At 40.5% G+C, this 22,279-nt stretch overlaps 1 protein-coding gene across 1 annotated transcript in view; it reads left to right on the plus strand.

The window, feature by feature from the left end:
• The window catches only part of LOC139584561 (CD44 antigen-like), a 42,965-nt gene that overhangs the window by 3,649 nt on the left and 17,037 nt on the right, over positions 1-22,279 (plus strand). The window contains exons 2-4 of the mRNA XM_071416563.1: positions 18,304-18,475; positions 19,218-19,357; positions 19,557-19,655. Coding sequence (XP_071272664.1) covers positions 18,304-18,475; positions 19,218-19,357; positions 19,557-19,655 — 411 coding nt within the window. The remainder of the gene's footprint in view (positions 1-18,303; positions 18,476-19,217; positions 19,358-19,556; positions 19,656-22,279) is intronic.

A 22,279-nucleotide genomic window follows, 5' to 3' on the forward strand; every position in this document is an offset into this window, starting at 1 on the left:
CTGCAGCCCCCAGCATCACTCCCATTCCCCAGGCGCTCTCATTTGTTGACTTATGTAACCATAAAAGCCTTGGTTTCATGCATGTTAACATTAGAAGCCTCCCTAAGTTTGTTTATTTCACTGCTTTAGCACACTCTGCCAACCCAGATGTCCTAGCCGTGTTTGAATCCTGGCTTAGGAAGGCCACCAAAAATCCTGCAATTTCCAACCCAAACTATAACATTTTCCGACAAGATAGAACTGCCAAAGGGGACGGAGTTGCAATCTACTGAGGAGATAGCCTGCAGAGTTCTGTCATTCTATCCAGGTCTGTGCCCAAACAATTCTAGCTTCTACTTTTAAAAATTCACCCTACCAGAAACAAGTCTCTCACTATTGCCGCTTGTTATAGACCCCCTTCAGGGCCCAGCTGTGCCCTGGACACCATATGTGAATTGATCGCCGTCCATCTATCTTCAGAGTTCGTACTGTTAGGTGACCTAAACTGGGACATGCTTAACACCCAGGTCCTACAATCTAAGCTAGATGCCCTCAATCTCACACAAATTATCAAGGAACCTACCAGGTACAAACCTAAATCTGTAACCATGGGCACCCTCTTAGATATCATCCTGACCAACTTGCCCTCTAAATACACCTCCGCTGTATTCAACCAGGATCTCAGCAATCACTGCCTCATTGCCTGCGTGCGTTATGGGTCCGCAGTCAAACGACCACCCCTCATCACTGTCAAATGCTGCCTAAAACACTTCAGCAAGCAGGCCTTTCTATTCGACCTGGCCCAGGTATCCTGGAAAGATATTGACCTCATCCCGTCAGTAGAGGATGCCTTTTTGGTCTTCAAAAGTGCTTTCCTCTCCATCTTAAATAAGCATGCCCCATTCAAAAAATGTATAACTAAGAACAGATATATGCCTTGCTTCACCCCAGACTTGACTGCCCTTGACCAGCACAAAAACATCCTGTGGCGTTCTGCATTAGCATCGAATAGCTCCCGCGATATGCAACTTTTCAAGGAAGTCAGGAACCAATATACTCAGTCAGTTAGGAAAGCTAAGGCTAGCTTAAATTTGCTTCCTGTAGCACTAATTCCAAAAGGTTTTGGGACACTGTAAAGTCCATGGAGAATCCCAGCTACCCACAGCACTGAGGATAGGAAACACTGTCACCACCGATATATCTGCAATAATCGATAATTTCAACAAGCATTTTTCTATGGCTGGCCATGCTTTCCACCTGGCTACCCTTACCCTGGCCAACATCTCAGCACCCCCTGCAGCACCCTGTCCAAGCCCCCCCCCCCGCTTCTCCTTCATGCAAATCCAGGCAGCTGATGTTCTGAAAGAGCTGCAAAATCTGGATCCCTACAAATCAGCTGGGCTAGACAATCTGGACCATCTCTTTCTGAAATTATCAGCTGAAATTGCTGCAACCCCTATTACTAGCCTATTCAACCTCTCTTTCGTATCATCTGAGATCCCCAAAGATTGGAAAGCTGCCGCGGTCATCCCCCTCTTCAAAGGGGGAGACACTCTAGTCCCAAACTGTTATAGACCTAAATCCATCCTGCCCTGTTTATCTAAAATCTTTGAAAGCCAAGTTAACAAACAGATCACCGACCATTTGGAATCCCTCCGTACCTTCACCAATATGCAATCTGGTTTCCGAGCTGGTCATGGGTGCACCTCAGCCATGCTCAAGGTCATAAACGATATCATAACCGCCATCCATAAAAGACAGTACTGTGCAGCCATCTTCATCGACCTGGCAAAGGCTGTCAACTCTGTCAATCACCACATTCTTATCGGCAGACTCAGTAGCCTTGACTTCTCAAATGACTGCCTCGCCTGGTTCACCAACTACTTCTCAGATAGAGTTTAGTGTGTCAAATCGGAGGGCCTGCTGTCCTGACCTCTGGCAGTCTCTATGGGGGTGCCACAGGGTTCAATTCTCGGGCCGACTCTTTTCTCTGTATATATCAATGATGTCGCTCTTGCTGCTGGTGATTCTCTGATCCACCTCTACGTAGACGACACCATTCTGTATACATCTGGCCCTTCTTTGGACACTGTGCTAACAGACCTCCAAACGAGCTTCAACGCCATACAACAATCCTTCTGTGGCCTCCAACTGCTTTTAAATGCTAGTAAAACTAAGTGCATGCTCTTCAAACGATTGCGACCCGCATCCCCCCGCCCGACTAGCATCACCACTCTGGACGGTTCTGACTTAGAATATGTGGACAACTACAAATACCTAGGTGTCTGGTTAGACTGTAAACTCTCCTTCCAGACTCACATTAAGCATCTCCAATCCAAAATTAAATCTAAAATCGGCTTCCTATTTCGCAACGAAGCCTCCTTCACTCACGCTGCCAAACATACCCTCGTAAATCGGACAATCCTACCGATCCTTGACTTCGGCCATGTCATTTATAAAATAGCCCCCAACACTCTAGTCAGCACACTGGATGTTGTCTATCACAGTGCCATCCGTTTTGTCACCAAAGCCCCATATACTACCCACCACTGCGACCTGTATGCTCTCGTTGGCTGGCCCTCACTACATATCCATCGCCAAACCCACTGGCTCCAGGTCATCTATAAGTCTTTGCTAGGTAAAGCCCCGCCTTATCTCAGCACACTCGTCACCATAGCAACACCCACCCGTAGCACGCGCTCCAGCAGGTATATCTCACTGGTCATCCCCAAAGCCAACACTTACTTTGGCCGCCTTTCCATCCAGTTCTCTGCTGCCAATGACTGGAACAAATTGCAAAAATCACTGAAGTTGGAGTCTTATATCTTCCTCTCTAACTTTAAGCATCAGCTCTCAGAGCAGTTTACCGATCACTGTACCTGTACACAGCCAATCTGTAAATAGCACACCCAACTACCTCATCCCCATATTATTAATTACCCTTATGCTCTTTTGCACCCCAGTAGCTCTACTTGCACATCATCATCTGCACATCTATCACTCCAGTGTTAATGCTAAATTGTAATTATTTCGCCTCTATGGCCTATTTATTGACTACCTCCCTACTATTCTACATTTGCACACACATTACATAGATTTTTCTATTGTGTTATTGTGACTGTACGTTTGTTTATGTGTAACTCTGTGTTGTTGTTTTTGTCGCACTGCTTTGCTTTATCTTGTCCAGGTCGCAGTTGTAAATGAGAACTTGTTCTCAACTGGCCTACCTGGTTAAATAAAGGTGAAATAAAAATAAATAAAAAGGAGAAACAGTCCTTCAAGTGACTTTGCCTGGGTGCGTTTTGTGTGAGGGGGGATCTCATGTTTCACTTGTACCACCGGTCTTTTGGCTCTGTGGATCCTGTGACCAGCAGAGTGAGGGCTAGCCATAACAAACATGCTGGCTCTGCACTATCTTGACAGAGAGCGAGAGAGAGAGACATTTTGCAGAATTGTATGGTCAGTCTATATTTGTGGCTGTGGCGTTGTTTCTCAGAGAGAGTTTAATAAACACATACATCACAGAGAGAGAGAGAGGGGTGTGAGAGGGAGAAAGATAGTAAAAGAGAGATATGCATCTGAGAAAATCAGACATAGGTGATAAAGAGCAAGCTGTTTGGCTTTCAGGTCTGATAAGATAGACAGAGCACAGACTGCAAATTGACTGATGTTTTGGATTTGAGGCCAGTGTATCAGTTTGTGTGGTAATCGTGGTGGTGGCTAGTGTATCAGTGTGTGTTGGTTTGGAGGCCAGTGTATCAATGTGTGTTGGTTTGGAAGCCAGTGTATTAGTGTGTGTTGGTTGGAGGCCAGTCTATCAGTGTGTTTTGGTTTGGAGGCCAGTGTATCAATGTGTTTTGGTTTGGAGGCTAGTGTATCACAATGTGTTGGTTTGGATTCCAGTGTATCAGTGTGTGTTGGTTTGGAGGCCACTGTATCAGTGTGTGTTGGTTTGGATTCCAGTGTATCAGTGTGTGTTGGTTTGGAGGCCACTGTATCAGTGTGTGTTGGTTTGGAGGCCAGTGTATCAATGTGTATCAGTGTGTGTGGTGTAATTTGCTGTGTATAGCTACAGGAGAGAGACGAGAGAAGAGCCTGTCTTTTCCAGTCAGTGCAGCTGGAGATTCTGATCCCCTTTCTCCCAACTAGCAGCCTCTGTATATCCAGACCCTCTGTGGTCTCTGGGACTTTCTAGTCCATTAACTGACAATAGCATCTTTTCGAGAGTCACTGCCTTGGAATAGCAGGATCTTGGAATGACAAAGTTGTGCATGGCCACTCTCCCTGCATGCTAATGGTAACACCTCTCATTCATTGGTTACCCTCTCTTTTCAGCCCGCCAAATGCTGTGTTCACTTTGATCCACTCTGGGCAGTGTGTGTGCGGGTGCGTGTGCGCATGCGTGCGTGTGTTTTCCTCTAATGCAGAGTTTCATGGTGAACACACAGCTACAGCTACACCCCTTGAGCCCAACCGTCACTAACGGTAAAGTAACTTCCTGCTCAACCTCCTCTCTCTGCCAGTACTATGGTATTCATTAAATTGCTGGGCCAGGCAGTTTTACTGATGCCATAAATGTTTAATGTTCCTTTTCAAAATGTGATACGTCATCGGTTAACGTACCCGGTTGATAAGTGAAATACTTCAATACTATGACTCTCTTCAAGTCTGTGCTGTTGTCAAAGCAGACTGCAGTCAGACAGGTAGAAGATCAAAGCAAATTGTCAGACACACAAGTGGTGAATCATTGAGACATCAAAACATAGAGCAATGTAAAATAGTGTAGGCATTGAGACCATGTTACTCTGGTACACTTACTTGTCAACAATTTAAAAACATAAAATCTGCATGTGTCTTGTTCCTTTAATAGGGTTCTGTGTTAAAATCTTTAAGTGTGTGTCAGTCTAAGTAACATATTAAAAAAATCCCCATCAAAATCGCCAGCTGGACGGTGTTTCCCCCAACACATTGGTGAGACTGGCTTCCAGGTTAATAAGCGAAAAGTGTATCAAGAAGCAGTGCAGCTTGGCAGGTTCGTGTTTCGGAGGATGCATGGTTCTCAACCTTCGCCTCTCCCGAGTCTGTAGGGGAGTTGCAGCGATGGGACAAGACTGTAACTAGCAATTGGATATCACGAAATAGTGAGAAAAATGGGTAAAAGTAGAAAAAAATCATAATAACAATTTGTCCGTTTAATCTAGAGATATGTTTTTTGCATGAGCTGCGTCTCAGTCCAATGCATCTGTTTGTCAGACCATGAGATATTCCGAATATCTCATGGTCTGTTATAATATTAGTAGCGCTGATGTGCCAACTTCCGGTTGTAAAGTCCGAATGGTTTGGCCTACACACTAGTATGACCACACTAAAGATGAGACTCTCACAAACATGATGGCGTTCTCCATTTTGTGTCACGGGACTCGTCAGAAGGTAAACCATACAAATGAATGGAAGTATAGAGATAGTTTTATGCCAACAAAAAATAAGGGGTCAAAAGTTACGGGCGGAGTTAGAAAGATGGATGTCAGAGATATTGCAATGTACTGTAAATGTCATTTTAATTCCTCTGTCTGTATATTTCAAGACATAACATATGAGGGTGCAGTGAGATACCTGACGGGTTGGATGATTCTATTCTTATAAAGTATCTTTAAAAAACATATACTCAAACTGGAATTCAAACAATCCTCAGTCGTTCACACAATGGAAAGGTCAAATGCTTTATTATCTGAAAATTTCAAGAGCCTGTGCGATGGAGAGAAACAAAACTCTGCAGGTTGAGGCCATGTGCAGAAAGTGATAAGGGTGCTGGAGATAGGGGTGGGGGCTAGTGGGTCTGGGAACGTATGATGTACTGATGTTTGTGTGATGTAGTAATTTGTATGTGTATGTTTTGCATTGTTTTATAAAAGTTAAATACAATTATATAAAATAAATCTAATAAATAAAGGGTTAAATATGTGTCCAAAAAAACAAAACTATTAAGATGGTCGACACCATCCACAGTAAAACTGTCACGTGGTTGGCGATAGTTCCTCTTATAATGAGATACACATGAAATGATAAAACAATATATTGTCTGTGTGTACTTTTGAAGTGACTCAGATGCATATCTGGTAGTCCTAAGAGCAAGAATTACTTAATTTTTTTAATAAGACAAGATAAGATGTATTACTACTAGCTCATTATCAAATGTATTGAAGACAACACAATCTGCATTGCCAACAGAGCACTTCCCTATTTTCTCTTCTATCACGTGACTTATTTCTTAAACAGCATCTAGATTTAGGCATCCTATCCCTCTGGGTACAGTTGAGCATAATTTGGAATATTGACAGATGTAGGATGCTATTTGAATTTAAGTTACTGGAAGTCATGTCGTGCCTATAGTGGGAAGAGTGCTCTGTCAGCCTTGCCGTTGATATGGTGATCTCTCTATACAATCTGTAACAAGTTGCAACAAAAAATTCATAAAATAATTGATCATGTGGTTGTCGATTCCTCAAGAATTATAAGATATGATCTAGGTTTACTGAAGAGGCCCCATGCTCTTGGGACTCCAGTGTTCATCTATTGTCTCTGGAGTAGAGTGACATCTCTGAGAGTTGTGGTGATATATAGAAGTAGAACAGATGTTAAACTGAATAAATCAGTGTGTCCATTGATGTTCAAAGCTGTGTATAGAGAGAGAGATGGAGTGAGGGAGATAGAGAGATGTAGACATTTACTGAGGCGGGCAGCTCAGCCCTGGGGACCTCTCTCTCTCATGGTCCCTCGTGTCCCTATACACTGATCCTCGTGCCCTGTTGCTCTGCCAGTGCCCAACAACCTGGAGACACGAGACGCGCACCTCTTTCACAACTAATGTTTGTGCCTTGTCGCCATGGTTATCATGTGTCAACAAGCATCATGGAGATAGAATAGCCGGGGTGTGATTTCCTGTGTGTGTGTGTGTGTGTGTGTGTTCATGATGTCCCTGCTTCTGCAGTCTGTAGATAAAAAGGCCTGACATTCTAAGAAAATGTATTGAACATTTTCTATAATATTTCTATTATATTCTGACTATCTTTACAAACTTCATCAGAAGGATAATATCTATGTTATTTCAAAGTATTCTGAAGGTCCTTCTCTGTAGGCCTCCATACTTTGACATGTCATCAACCTTTGATAGCAGCCAGGTTGTACGTCACCTTGCTGATGAGGTTATTTTCCCTTTACCCAAAGTGTTTCCCACTGCTTGTATAGTCAGAAACACAGAGAAAGAGATAACATTTGACATTTTACGATTTCGGTCTGAGACTGAGAATACATGAGAGTCTTGGAAACAGGTCTGTCGCTCATGACACCTGCTCATCATGCCTGCTAAAGTAAAACTTTAGATAAGTGTGTGAAACTGACCACCAGTCCTGACAAGCGCAAAGGGTCACTACAGAGACAGGGCAGAGACAAGGTCACATGGTAATTCCCACTTGGCTGCCCCTAATCTGTTGTTTCTGTCTCTCATTTCTGTCTCTCATTTCAGATGCAAATGTGCTGTTCAACTAGCAACTGACTGTGGAAAAGTGATTGGAAATCCACCTTAGTGTGTACATGTGAAATCTGATAACGTGTGTGTGTGTGTGTGTGTGTGTGTGTGTGTGTGTGTGTGTGTGTGTGTGTGTGTGTGTGTGTGTGTGTGTGTGTGTGTGTGTGTGTGTGTGTGTGTGCTACATCCTGTTCATTTGCTATTCAAAAAAGTGAAGTTGCCTCTTGTTTGGTTTCACTGACAGAAGATAGTTTCCCAGAACTCTCTGTTCTGTCCAATCAGTTCCTAGGCAGACCAATGCAACTGTGTACCATCCAACAGTTTGAATGTGTAACTATTAGTGATCCATCAATAATCAAGCTGTCATCATAAGAGATTAAGGAAATGTACTAAATGCAGAGAGAAGTGTCGAGTTTCTCCTTTTCTCTCCTGTGGTTCCCCTAACAGATAGCATTGTTGAACTGTAAAATGAGGGACACACCACAGAGAAGTAACCGTATTGTAATTATCCTGTATATCATCTAATTTATTTAAAAGTTTTGTTGTGATTGCCGTTTGTTTTCTGGTGTTTAGGAAAGTTTTAACTGTGTTTCTGTGAGTTACAGGTGTAGTCAAGTTACAGTGCCTTCAGAAAGTATTCACACCCCTTGACTTTTTCCATATGTTGCTGCCTGAATTTAGAATGGATTAAATAGAGATGTGGTGTCACTAGCCTAAACACAAAGTGGAATTATGTTTATTTTTTTATTATTAATAACAAATGAAAAGCTGACATTTTATGGCAAGCCTTAATACGTTCAGGAGTAATATGTTTCTTAAGAAGTCACATAAGTTGTATGGACTCACTGTGTGCAACAATAGTATTTAGCATGATTTTTGAATGACTACCTCATCTCTGTACCCCACGAATACAATTATCTGTAATGTCAAGCTGGGAACTTCAAACACAGATTCAATCAGATTCAATTCCACGTTGAAGTTATTAATTCAACTTTGGATGGTGTATGTCACGATCGTCTTCGTATTGTGAGAGAGAGGACCAAGGCGCAGCGTGATATAAATACATCTTTATTTAAAGATGAAAAGAACACGAACACTAATACAATACTAAACAAAAACAACCGTGAAGCTACAAACAAAAGTGCATACACAAGCTACTAGCGTCAAACATAGACAATTACCCACAACCTACCTAATGCCTATGGCTGCCTTAAATATGGCTCCCAATCAGAAACAACGATAGACAGCTGTCTCTGATTGAGAACCATTCCAGGCAACCATAGACTTACCTAAACACCTACACTGAACCCAACCCCAAGAACTCTACAAAAACTCCCTAGACAATACAACCACCCAAGACGAGACAAACACACACAAACATCCCCCATGTCACACCCTGACCTAACTAAAATAATACAGAAAACAAAGATAACTAAGGCCAGGGCGTGACAGTGTATCAATACACCCAGTAACTACAAAGATACAAACGTCCTTCCTAACTCAGTTGCCGGAGAGGAAGAAAACCTCTCAGAGATTTCACCATGAGGCTAATCGTTACAGTTACAGAGTTTAATAGCCGTGACAGGACAAAACTGAGGATTGGTCAACCACATTGTAGTTACTCAACAATTCTAACTTAAATGACAGAGTGAAAAGAAGGAAGCCTCCAACCTTGACTTCCTCTGCCTCTCAGAGACATGGCTCAATAAAAACTCTCCATATGCTGCTTTGATTGTGCCTGGCTAATGTTTTCAGGTTAGACAGGATTGAAGGAAGAGGAGGGGGTGTGATGATTTACATTAAAGAACATATCCGATGTAAACAAATTGAGTAGTCATGTGATAATGAACTAGAATGTTTTGGCCTGAACGTTACACTGTCTCCCCAAATGTCTTTTACCCTTATTGGAATGTATAGGCCACCTTCCACCAAAAGTGTTTTTTGATCAGTTTAATAACATGCTTAGGGAATGTGATTTTGGGAAAGAGGTCATCTTAATGGGAGATTTTAATAGTAATTATGAAGACAAGTCTTGTAGGAAAACCCTCAAACGGATCACTAATACCTTTGACCTTACACAGCTAGTTAAAGGGCCAACCAGGGTGACTTGTTGCTCTAAAACAGATTGATTTGGTGTTCAGTAATAAACCAGAGAGAGTGACTAAATCTTTCAATATGGTTACTGGGCTATCTGATCATAATCTGACGCTTATAGCCAGAAAGCTGTCTAAGAGCAGGTTTAACCTCTCTACTGTTAGAAAGATGGATCAACTAAGAATACCTAGGAGTGAATTACACTATTTTGAAAATGCAATTAAGGGAATTAACTGGAATGATCTCTTGTCCCTTGTCCTCTTGTCCTATACAGACGTGGAAGCTGATAGTCAGGTTTTTCTACAATAAATGGTTTCCTAAAGAAAATCAAATCCAAACCTGGCCAAAGGAGCACTCTTCCTTTGCTAAAGGGAGAAATCTGGAAATTGATGAAAGAACGAGATTATGCGAGAAAAATAGCCCTAAGATCCAAATTAGAGCATGACAGACGTACGTTTACCATGTTGAGAAATAAGGTGATGAAAGAAATCAGACAGGCCAAGGCAAACTTTTTTATTAACATAATTGGTGAAGCAAAGGGAAATTGTATATTGATCTGGGAGAATATAAAAAAGTTAACAGGGAAAGACCCTAGTAACACTGCAAAAAGACTAGAAATCATGGTGAATAACAATCTAACACAGGATGCAGTCAAAATAGCAATAGCCTTCAATTCCTACTTTATTGACTCTATCAGGGTACTGACACAGAACCCCTCCACTGGTTTCTTGGGCTCAGTGCTAGTAAATGACACTCAACCTGTCTTCATCATAAGGGAGGTTTCTGAGTCAAAGGTGAACAAGGTGATTAGCTCACTAAAGAACTCTAAAGCCAAAGATGTGTTTGGGCTGGACTCTACCTTTCTTAAAAATTACAAAGAGTCACTCATTGGCCCCATTACTAAGGTCACCAACACATCTATTGGTCTCTGGGTGTTTCCAAGGGTATGGAAGTCGGCCATAATAACGGCCATCTTTAAATCGGGAGACCCTGCTGACGTGAGTAACTACAGGCCCATTAGTATACTACCTGTGGTGTCAAAGGTTGTTCAAAAGTGTGTAGCAGAACAACTGATTGCCCACCTCAACAGCCCCTTCACATTACACTCCATGCAGTTTGGCTTCAGAGCGAAACACTCCACAGAAACGGCCAACTGCTTCCTTCTGGAAAAACTCCAAGATGAACAAAGGGAGCGTTGTTGGGGCTGTGTTTCTGGACCTACGGAAGGCTTTTGATACTGTTAACCTTTCTGAACCACCCATCCCGGATCCGGGAAAATTGTCAACAGCAACGCTGAATAGCATAGCGTAGCATAGCGCCACAGGTAAATAATATTACTAGAAAATATTCATATTCATGAAATCACAAGTGCAATATTGCAAAACACAGTTTAGCCTTTTGTTAATCCACCTGTCGTCTCAGATTTTGAAATTATGCTTTACAGCGAAAGCAATACAAGCGTTTGTGTAAGTTTATCGATCGCTCGACAAAACAATAAGTTCACTTAGCATCAGGTAACTTGGTCACGAAAATCAGAAAAGCAATCAAATTAATCGTTTACCTTTGATGATCTTCGGATGTTTTCACTCACGAGACTCCCAGTTAGACAACAAATGTTCCTTTTGTTCCATAAAGATATTTTTTATATCCAAATACCTCCGTTAGTTTGATGCGTTATGCCCAGGAATCCACCGGAAAGAGCTGTCACGACAACGCAGACAAAAATTCCAAATTATTTCCATAATGTCCACAGAAACATGTCAAACGTTTTTTATAATCCATCCTCAGGGTGTTTTTCAAATATCTATTCGATAATATATCAACCGGGACAGTTGGCTTTTCACTAGGACCGGGAGTAACAATGGCCACCTTTCTCTTTTGCGCACAACTCACTCTGAGAGCCCCCACCTATCCACTTACGCAATGTGGTCGTTCACGCTCATTCTTCAAAATAAAGCCTGAAACTATGTCTAAAGGCTGTTGACACCTTAGGGAAGCCATAGAAAAAGGAGTCTGGTTGATATCCCTTTAAATGGGCAATAGGGATGCATAGGAACAGAGAGGTTTCAAAAACAGGGGCACTTCCTGATTGGATTTTCCTCAGGTTTTAGCCTGCAATATCAGTTCTGTTTAACTCACAGACAAAATTTTGACAGTTTTGGAAGCTTCAGAGAATTTTCTATCCTAATCTGTCAATTATATGCATATTCTAGTTTCGGGGGCTGAGAAATAGGCAGTTTCAAATGGGTACGTTTTTTAGCCAAAAACGAAAATACTGTTAAACTTTTCCCCCGATGCCTTGAGATGGATGAAATCATACCTTGAAGGCAGAACTCAGTGTGTCAGAGTGAGCAATGAGCTGTCGCCCACTCTTAGCTATGATGTGGGCATGCCCCAAGGGTCAATACTGGGGCCCCTCCTGTTCAGCCTGTACATTAATGATCTGCCTTCTGTCTGTACTGGGTCTGCATTTCAAATGTATGCAGATGATACAGTGATATATGTGCATGCAAAGAGCAAACAACAAGCTGCACAAGAACTCACTACTGTAATGGTCCAGGTTACAAAGTGGCTCAGTGGCTCGTGTTTGCATCTCAATGTGAAAAAAACTGTTTGCATGTTCTTCAAAAAAGGGCAACAGATGCTACTGAGCCAGATGTCTATGTGTCAGGGGAGAAGCTCCAGGTGGTATCTGATTTTAAGTACCTTGGCATCATACTTGATTCCAACCTCTCTTTTAAAAAGCATGTGAAAAAGGTAATTCAGATTCAGCCTAGCTAATTTCCGATTTATACCAAATTGTTTGACTACAGCGGTAGCAAAACTGTACTTCAAATCTATGATACTCCCCCACTTAACATACTGCTTGACTAGTTGGGCCCAAACTTGCTGTATGTCTGTTTGTCTGTTTACAAACAGGCTCTCAAAGTGCTTGATAGGAAGCCCAATAGCCATCATCACTGTTACATCCTCAGAAAGCATGAGCTCCTGAGTTGGGAAAATCTTGTGCAATACACCGACGCATGTTTTGTATTCAAGATCCTAAATGGCCTGGCTCCCCCTCCACTCAGTATTTTTGTTAAACAGAAAACCCAAAGATATGGCAGCAGATCCACAAGGTCTGCCATGAGAGGTGACTGTATAGTTCCCTTAAGGAAAAGCAACTTTAGTAAATCCGCTTTCTCTGTGAGAGCTTCCCATGTCTGGAATACACTGCCATCAGACACACATAACTGCACCACATATCACACTTTCACAAAATGCATGAAGACATGGCTCAAGGTCAATCAGATTTGTGAACATAATCCCTAGCTGTGTATTGCCGCTTTCCATGTTGTCTGTTGTCTGTAGCTTGTGAGGTGTGGAAACACTTTGTTGCTTTTATGAATTTTGTCTTGCTGCTTTTTGTCCTATGTTGCTCTGCGTGTGCTCACTGCTCAGTGATTGTCTATATTGTAATTGTTTTTAATAACCTGCCCAGGGTCTGCGGTTGAAAATTAGCCGGCGGGCTAAAACCGGCACTTTTACTGAAACGTTGATTAATGTGCACTGTCCCTGTAAAAATAAAATAAAGTCAACTCAACTGTACAGAAAAATAAATATTCCAAAGCATGCATCCTGTTTGCAATAAGGCACTAAAAGCCAACTTTATGTCCTGAATACAAAGAGTTTGGTTTGGGGTAAAAAACACAACACATCACAGCGTCATATTTACACCTTCATATTTTCAAGCATAGTGATGGCAGCATCATGTTCTGGGTATGCTTGTCATCGCTAAGGTATACAGAATTTTCTACGATAAAAATAAATGCAATAGAGCTAAGCACAGGCTAAATCCTAGAGGAAAACCTGTCTTAGTCTGCTTTCCAACAGATATCGGGAGACAAATTCACCTTTCAGCAGGACAATAACGTAAAACACAATGGCAAATATATACTGGAATTGCTTACCAAAACGACATTTAAAAAATAATCATGTGCAAACATTGTGTATAATCCAGGTGTGCAAAGGTCTTAGAGACTTACCAAGAAAGACTCACAGCTGTCATCATTGTCAAAGGTGATTCTAACATGTATTGACTCAGGGGGTTGAATACAGTGGCTTGCAAAAGTATTCACCCCTTTGGCATATTTCCTATTTTGTTGCCTTACAACCTGGAATTAAAATTGATTTTTAGGGGCGTTGTATCTTTTGATTTACTCAATATGCCTACCACTTTGAAGATGCAAAATATTTTTTATTGTGAAGCAAACCAGAAATTAGAAGAAAATAAACTGAAAACATGAGCATGCATAACTATTCACCCCCCCCCCCCCCCCCCCCAAAGTCAATACTTTGTAGAGCCACCTTTTGCAGCAATTACAGCTGCAAGTATCTTAGGGTATGTCTCTATAAGCTTGGCACGTCTAGCCACTGGGATTTTTGCCCATTCTTCAAGGCAAAACGGCTCCAGCTCCTTCAAGTTGGATGGGTTCCGCTGGTGTACAGGAATCTTTAAGTCATACCAGAGATTCTCAATTGGATTGAGGTCTGGGCCATTCCAAGCCATTTAAATGTTTCCCCTTAAACCATTCAAGTGTTGCTTTAGCAGTATGCTTAGTGTCATTGTCCTGCTGGAAGGTGAACCTCTGTCCCAGTCTCAAATCTCTGGAAGACTGAAACAGGTTTCCCTCAAGATTTTCCCTGTATTTTGCACCATCATTTCTTCAATTCTGACCAGTTTCCCAGTCATTGCCGATGAAAAACATCCCCACAGCATGATGCTGCCACCACCATGCTACACTATGGGGATGGTGTTCTCGTGTTGATGAGAGGTGTTGGGTTTGAGCCAGACAAAGTGTTTTCCTTGATGGCCAAAAAGCCACATTTTAGTCTCATCGGACCAGAGTACCTTCTTCCATATGTTTGGGGAGTCTCCCACATACCTTTTGGTGAACACCAAACATGTTCGCTTATTTTTTCTTTAAGTAATGGCTTTTTTCTAGCCACTCTTCCATAAAGCCCAGCTCTATGGAGTGTATGGCTTAACTTCTTATGGCTGAAGGGACAGTATTGAGTAGCTTGGATGAAAGGTGCCCATATCAAACGGCCTGCTCCTCAGTCATAGTTGCTAATATTTGCATATTATTATTAGTATTGGATAGAAAACACTCTAAAGTTTCTACAATTGTTTGAATTATGTCTGTGAAATTAACAGAACTCATATTGGCAGGCAAAATCCTGAGTTGAAATCAAAACAGGAAGTCAGAAATCTGAGCTTGTATGTGTTCACCAGAGTCCTTAATGAAATCCCCTTGAGCTATTAATGATGTTGCACTGCCTAGGGGTTCCACTAGATGTCAACCATCAATAGAAATTATAATGAGACTTCTATGATGTTGTGGGAGAGAATGATAGCAGAATCAGTCAGGTGTCCATCAAGCTGCCATTTTCTGATCATGCTTTTTCCTCGTGGAGTCACTTACGTTCCATTGCTCACGAAGACAAGAAGGAATACTCCGGTTGGAACTTTATTGAAGCTATATGTTAAAAACATCCTAATGATTGATTGTGTACTTAGTTTGAAATGTTTCTTCGACCGGTAATATCACTTTTTGAAGTTTTTGTCCGATATAACGCTGACCAGAATTAGCATTTGGATATGTAAACCAGACGCGCTAACAAAAGAAGGTATTTGGACATAAATAACGGATTTCTTCGAACAAAACAAACATTTATTGTGGACCTGGGATTCCTGGTGTGCTTTCTGATGTAGATCATCAAAGGTATGGGAATATTTATCATGTATTTTCGTGTTTATGTTGACGCCAACTTTGCAGCTGTGGTATTTTACTTTTGAGCGCCGTCTCAGATTATAGCGTGCGTTTCTTTTTCCGTAAAGTTTTTTTGAAATCTGACACAGCGGTTGCATTAAGGAGAGGTATATCTATAATTCCATGTGTATAACTTGTATTATCATCTATATTTATGATGAGTATTTCGTTGAAACGATGTGGCTATGCAAAGTCACTTGATGTTTTTGCATTTGGTGAATCTTGTAGCCTCAATGTAAACTCAGATTTTTTTATATAAATATGGATTTAATCAAACAAAACATGCATGTATTGTGTAACATGAGGTCCTATGAGCGTCATCTGATGAAAATAATTGAAGGTTAGTGATTCATTTTATCTCTTCTGGTTTTTGTGAAGCTACCTTCAGCTGGAAAAAATGGCTGTGATTATTGTGGTTTTGTGGTGACCTAACATAATCGTTTGTAGTGCTTTCACTGAAAAGCCTATTTGAAATCGGACACTTTGGTGGGATTAACAACAAGATTACCTTTAAAATGATATAAGACACATGAATGTCTGAGGAATTTTAATTATGAGATTTCTGTTTTTTGAATTTGGCGCCCTGCACTTCGACTGGCTGTTGTCATATCGGTCCCGTTAACGGGACTGCAGCCATAATTAAAGTGGTCCTATGGACAGATATTCCAATCTCCGCTGTGGAGCTTTGCAGCTCATTCAGGGTTATCTTTGGTCTCTTTGTTGCCTCTCTAATTAATGCCCTCCTTGCCTGGTCCGTGAGTTTTGGTGGGCGGCCCTCTCTTGGCAGGTATGCTGTGGTGCCATATTCCTTACATTTTTTAATAATGGATTTAATGGTACTCCGTGGGATGTTAAAGGTTTCGGATATTTTTTTGTAACCCAAACCTGATCTGTGCTTCTCCTCAACTTTGTCCCTGACCTGTTTGGAGAGCTCCTTGGTCTTCATAGTGCCGCTTGCATGGTGTTGCCCCTTGCTTAGACTCTGGGGCCTTTCAGAACAGGTATACATATACTGAGATCATGTGACAGATCATGTGACATTTAGATTGCACACAGGTGGACCTTATTTAACTAATTATGTAACTTCTGAATGTAATTGGTTGCACCAGATCTTATTTAGGGGCTTCATAGCAAAGGGGAATACATTTGCATGCACCACTTTTCCATTTTCCATATGTTTTGTTTTTTTAAACAGAGTAATTTTTTTCATTTCACTTCACCAATTTTGACTATTTTATGTATGTCCATTACATGACATCCAAATAAAAATCTATTTAAATTACAGGTTGTAATGCAACAAAATAGGAAAAATGCCATGAGGGGTGAATACTTTTGCAAGGCACTGTATGTATCTAATCAAAATATATTTGTGTTTTACTTTCCATTAATTAAAATAACATTTTAGAATTTTTCTTCCACTTTGACAGTACAGAATATTTTGTGTAGGTCTTTGACAAAAACATTGCAATTAAATCAATTATCATCACACTGTGTAACACAACAAAATGTGGAAAAAGTCAAGAGGTATGAATACTTTCTGAAGGCACTGTGTGTTATAGCCCTGAAGCGACAATGAGCAATGACATGACAGATAATCAGAAACTTGTGCTCATGATTGATGGTTATGTGCATTCGTGCATGTGCGTATGTGTGTGTGTGTGTTTACTCCAGTGAAACAAAATATTGTGAAACAGAACCATACTGAGGTTCAAACACATTATATGAGTGATATATTACATGATATCTTACAGCACTTAGACTGCATCGAAACCATTATGAAATGTAATAACTCATAGGAAAATGTACAAACATAACTAGCTTGAATACATTTGTAAGATGAGTTGTATTCGTCTGTATGCTGTCTATTGTTTAGGACCATAGTCATATGTATGCTGAGTGACGCAATGGCAATCAACGACCTCAACAACTTTGTAATGGCAGTTAGGGTTATTTAAATGTGCAAAATATGTTTAATTTTACAGTAAAACAGCCTCAAAATAGGCCTCCACAAAGCCTTGTAAAACCAAGCATGAATGAACTGTAAAGAGACTATTACAGGAAACCAGTGAATCTGACTGTAGCAGCTGGCCAGTTGGTATTTATTGAAGTATAGGCTGGGTCATGTGTCTGTTTATAGGAAGTGAAACTCAAGAGCACATGCATTCTAATTGTATACATTATGGCAAAATCTATATGTATTGCAATGTGTTGAAATCTTAAATGTAGGCTTATACAGGTGAAAAAGATAACAAAGACAAAGCTAACAGACATTACTATTTATATAGGGGTACTCAGGTTATGATAGTGCTGGATAAATACTAGTACGTCAGAGCTACAGTGAGGTCACACCTGGTCCCATATTTGTAATTTACTGTTGAGTGATATACTAGAAGAACTAGCTACTGATTTCAGAGGTATTTTCCAAGACCCCTATTCAACAACGCTAAGTGTTAAGAAGTTTTAGAAAAGCAACATAATTACGTCAGATTTCTTTTTCTGACGATAGGTTGTTGAAATAACATAATTACAAGGGAACTTGGCTTAACTGTTTTTAATTTTTCTTGTAAACCCAAATTTGTGATGGGAACTTTATTGTAAATGCCAACTTTATTGCTAATGCCAGGGGGAAATTAATTTGTTTCACCCATGTTTTGTTTGTAACCAGTTGGTCTTGTTGCTATGTACATTGCTAGTGAATGCCTAGTTCTTCTCAGAACATATTGAAAAGTAACCTTTCTTCCACGTTGTGTTCGTTCATTTTCTTTGACGAAGTCTAAATATTATACAGTTTTAAAATTCATAGTTACAAAATGGCCACCATGCAGTCACAGTGTCTCACAGGCTGATTTCCTCAATACTAACCTCTCTCTCACATTCTCTTCCTTTCCCCAGCTATAGCAAAGTCCCGTAGCTGCAGCCATGCTGGAGTGTTCCACGTGGAGGGAGAAGCTCGCTACTCGTTGACCTTTGGTCTGGCCAAAAAACTGTGTGAGAGCCTGGGCGGCACCATCGCCAGCAAGGAACAGGTCACCGAGGCCCACGCCCAAGGCCTAGAGACCTGTAGGTGAGGTCACACATCCATCTTTATGACTACAGTGTCCTCTTAGGACCCACATGATGTGGTTTATCAACGGGTAAATAATTATATGGAAATCTGCAAAAGGACTCCGTAAGACTAAGTCACTGTTCCAATATCCACACGAGCGTACCATTTAGAATCAAGCAATGTATTGGACGTGTGTGGTATGCTAGCATGTATATTAAACCGGAAGTGTAAATCTTTCATGTGTTTTTTTATTTGTAGTAGACTACTTACTCATTGAATGACATATTCTAAATTAAAACCGGTAATGGTAAAGAAATTGTATTATTATGTATCCTTTTATCATGTTCCTTATCTCAAGCTAAACACTTCTAGCAGTTTTGGTTGACTTTTTTACTACTTTACTGTTTAATCACCTATCTAAATAAAGGTTCAATAAAAAATAACCTCATGTTTCAGCATGATAATGCATGGCCCCATGTCCCAGTTCTTCCACGAGTACGACAGCGTTTTCCAGTTCCCGCTAATATCCAGCAACTTTTTACAGACAATAAAGAGGAGTGAGACAACATTCCACAGGCCACAATCAACAGCATGCGAAGGAGATGTATCGCACAGCATGAGGCAACTAGTGGTCACACCATATAGTGACTGGTTTTCTGATCCATGCCCCTACATTTAAAAAAAAGAGTTATCTGTGACCAACAGATGCGTATCTGTATTCACAGTCATGTGAAATCCAAATGCTAATATTTGATTTTAGATATGGTTGGATCAGCAATGGAAGTACCACCATCCTCAGACAGAAGGCCCATGTTAACTGTGCCAACAACATGACAGGAGTCTTCTTCCACCATGACACTCCGGACCAACCCTTTGATGCCTTCTGTTTCAATGCATCAGGTGAGTTTTTCTTTTTTTCATAGTTCATATTGATCAGGTTTGGCATGAGAACAGAGCTCTTTGAGAGACAATTACTAAAACACTTGTACATCTTAATGATTCTTGCCATTCTTAGAACTTGAACTGTAACATATGCTGGAGACAGTAACACATTTGTGCTTCATTCCTGATCCTTGATCCCAACCTCTGATTTTGCCAGATTTGTCTATGAAGAACTGTGATTTGGCAATCAATCCTGATTCAACAGGACCAGAGAGTGTTCAGGTGACAGATGGAGACCTTGCTTCTGATGCTGCAGGTCAGTCCCGTCTTTTTCACCATCTACATTATCAACACCACAATCAATAGAATCAACAAAATCATGACATGTTCCATCTCCTCTGTATTTCATACAGTATGCCAATCTGCGGCTACACTATCTAATAAGTAAGCCTTGTCCGAGCCCATAGGGGCAGGAGCCTCCTGATTCTGTAGCATATGTACATCCCCTGGACAGGACGCTAGTCTGTCACAAGGTTTAAACTATCGCTTAAGACCCGTGGATCTTTACAATTCTCCCTTTTTGTTTACAAGGCCCTACTTCATAAACTTCTGTCATATCTAACTTTGCTGTTGAAGTATAGACACTTGCGTTGCCTAACCCGTTCACAGGATTGATTAACTATTGAGGTTCTTAGGGTCTCGACCGAGGTAAGTAAATCTGCTTTTATTTTTAACATACTGTATTGCTAGATCAAAATTCTAAATACATTTCATATTGATGTTCTGATGCCGTTCGGGCAAGTTAAAGTATTGATCTGGGAATTATTTGTGGAGGAATATGATTATATATATAAAAGAAACGTCCTCTCACTGTCAAGTGCGTTTATTTTCAGCAAACTTCAAACTTTTTAGGGATTGGCCGGACATTCATAAATCATGCAGCGTCTTGTGTCACGATCGCAGACTTTAGAGAAAAAACAAATGTCGTTACATATAAGTGTCTTATAACTTGTTAATATAACTGCACTGTCCAATTTACAGTAGCTATTACTGCGAAAAAAAATGCCATGCTATTGTTTGAGGGGAGCTCCTAACAACAAAACACTTTTTTCACCGTGATACGTTGGATAAATTTACCTCTGAAGGTGAAATGTGTACTTACATTCTGAAATATTGCTCTGATTTATCATTCAAAGGGTCCCAGAGATATCATGAAGTGTAGTTTTGTTAGATAAAATCCTTTTTCATATCCTAAAAAGGTCCATATAGCACGCACGATCGATTTTCTATTTCCACTCGTTCAATTTGCAAAGAAAGGAATCTGTGAAAATCGAACCCTAAACGTTGTTTCAACCAGTCAAATCACATGTGTAGGTATTCCTCAGACATTCTAGAACGTAACCAGACTTCACTATATCATTAGGGGTGTAGTATATCCTATAGGACTCCAAAGTTGGTCAGAGGCCGACGCCTTCATGGCACGCCGATGACGCAGGTGGTCTTCACTTGATCAACTCTAACTTTGTCAAATAAGCACCAATCGGGGTCTAACAAAGCTAGCTAGATACCTGTATCTGTCGCAAAATGTATTCAGAGTTATGAAGTTACGAAAACTGGTTGTTTTGCAAATGTTGAACTTATAATATGGCTACTAATACTGGAAAAGCTAAATCAAAGTCCAAGTATACAGATTTTACGATATTCTTGCAGAAAAATGTAATATGAATGCAAATGTCTTCTCCACGATTTGCCCAAATGTACCTGGGTGACTTCACACTAAATGTCATGTCGTTAGCTCATACTTCAAGTTATCGCTCTGAAACTTTGCACATACAATGCATCCATCTTGTGGACACTATCGGAATTACCAGAGTGATGGCTTTAACAGTGACCTTTCTCTTGCATTTCAAAGATGGCGGTAAAAAACACTGGTTGGTTTTTTCTTTGTATTTTCTTCTACCAGATCTACTGTGTTATATTCTCCTACATTCAAATTCACATTTCCACAAATTTCTAAGTGTTTCCTTTCAAATGGTACCAAGAATATGCATATCCTTGCTTCAGGGCCTCAGCTACAGGCAGTTAGATTTGGGTATGTCATTTATGCGAAAATTGAAATCAAATCAAATCCAATTTATTTATATAGCCTTTCTTACATCAGCTGATATCTCAAAGTGCTGTACAGAAACCCAGCCTAAAACCCCAAACAGTAAGCAATGCAGGTGTAGAAGCACGGTGGCTAGGAAAAACCCCCTAGAAAGGCCAAAACCTTAAGAAGTTTTAAGACATTGAGGTCAGTCAATGCGGACATTACAAGAACTTTGAAAGTTTCTTCAATTGCAGTCGAAAAAACAATCAAGCACTATGATGAAACTGGCTCAAACGAAGACCGCCACAGGAAAGGAAGACCCAGAGTATTCTCTGCTGCAGAGGATAAGTTCATTTGAGTTAACTGCACCTGAGATTGCAGCCCAAATAAATGCTTCACAGAGTTCAAGTAACAGACACAACTCAACATTACTGTTCAGAAGAGAATGTGTGAATCAGGCCTTAATGTTCGAATTGCTGCAAAGAAACCACTACTTTAAAAAATATATATTTAACCTTTTAATCTTTATTTAACTAGGCAAATCAGTTAAAACTTCTTAGAACTAGGGGGCGACATTTTCACTTTTGGATGAATTGGTGCCCAAATTGAACGGCCTCGTACTCTGTCCTACATCATATGATATGCATATTATTATTACTATTGGATAGAAAACACTCTGAAGTTTCTAAAACTGTTTGAATTATATCTGTGAGTAAAACAGAACTCACATGGCAGGCAAACTTCCAAACAGGAAGTAAAAATTCTGAAATGGGTCGCTGTGAAAGTCATCGCCTATTCAATTCTCCTATATTTATGGATCTGTATGCACTTCATACGCCTTCCACTAGATG

The sequence above is a fragment of the Salvelinus alpinus genome, chromosome 9 (genome assembly GCF_045679555.1).
Source record: "Salvelinus alpinus chromosome 9, SLU_Salpinus.1, whole genome shotgun sequence".
In the NCBI taxonomy this organism is placed as follows: domain Eukaryota; kingdom Metazoa; phylum Chordata; class Actinopteri; order Salmoniformes; family Salmonidae; genus Salvelinus; species Salvelinus alpinus.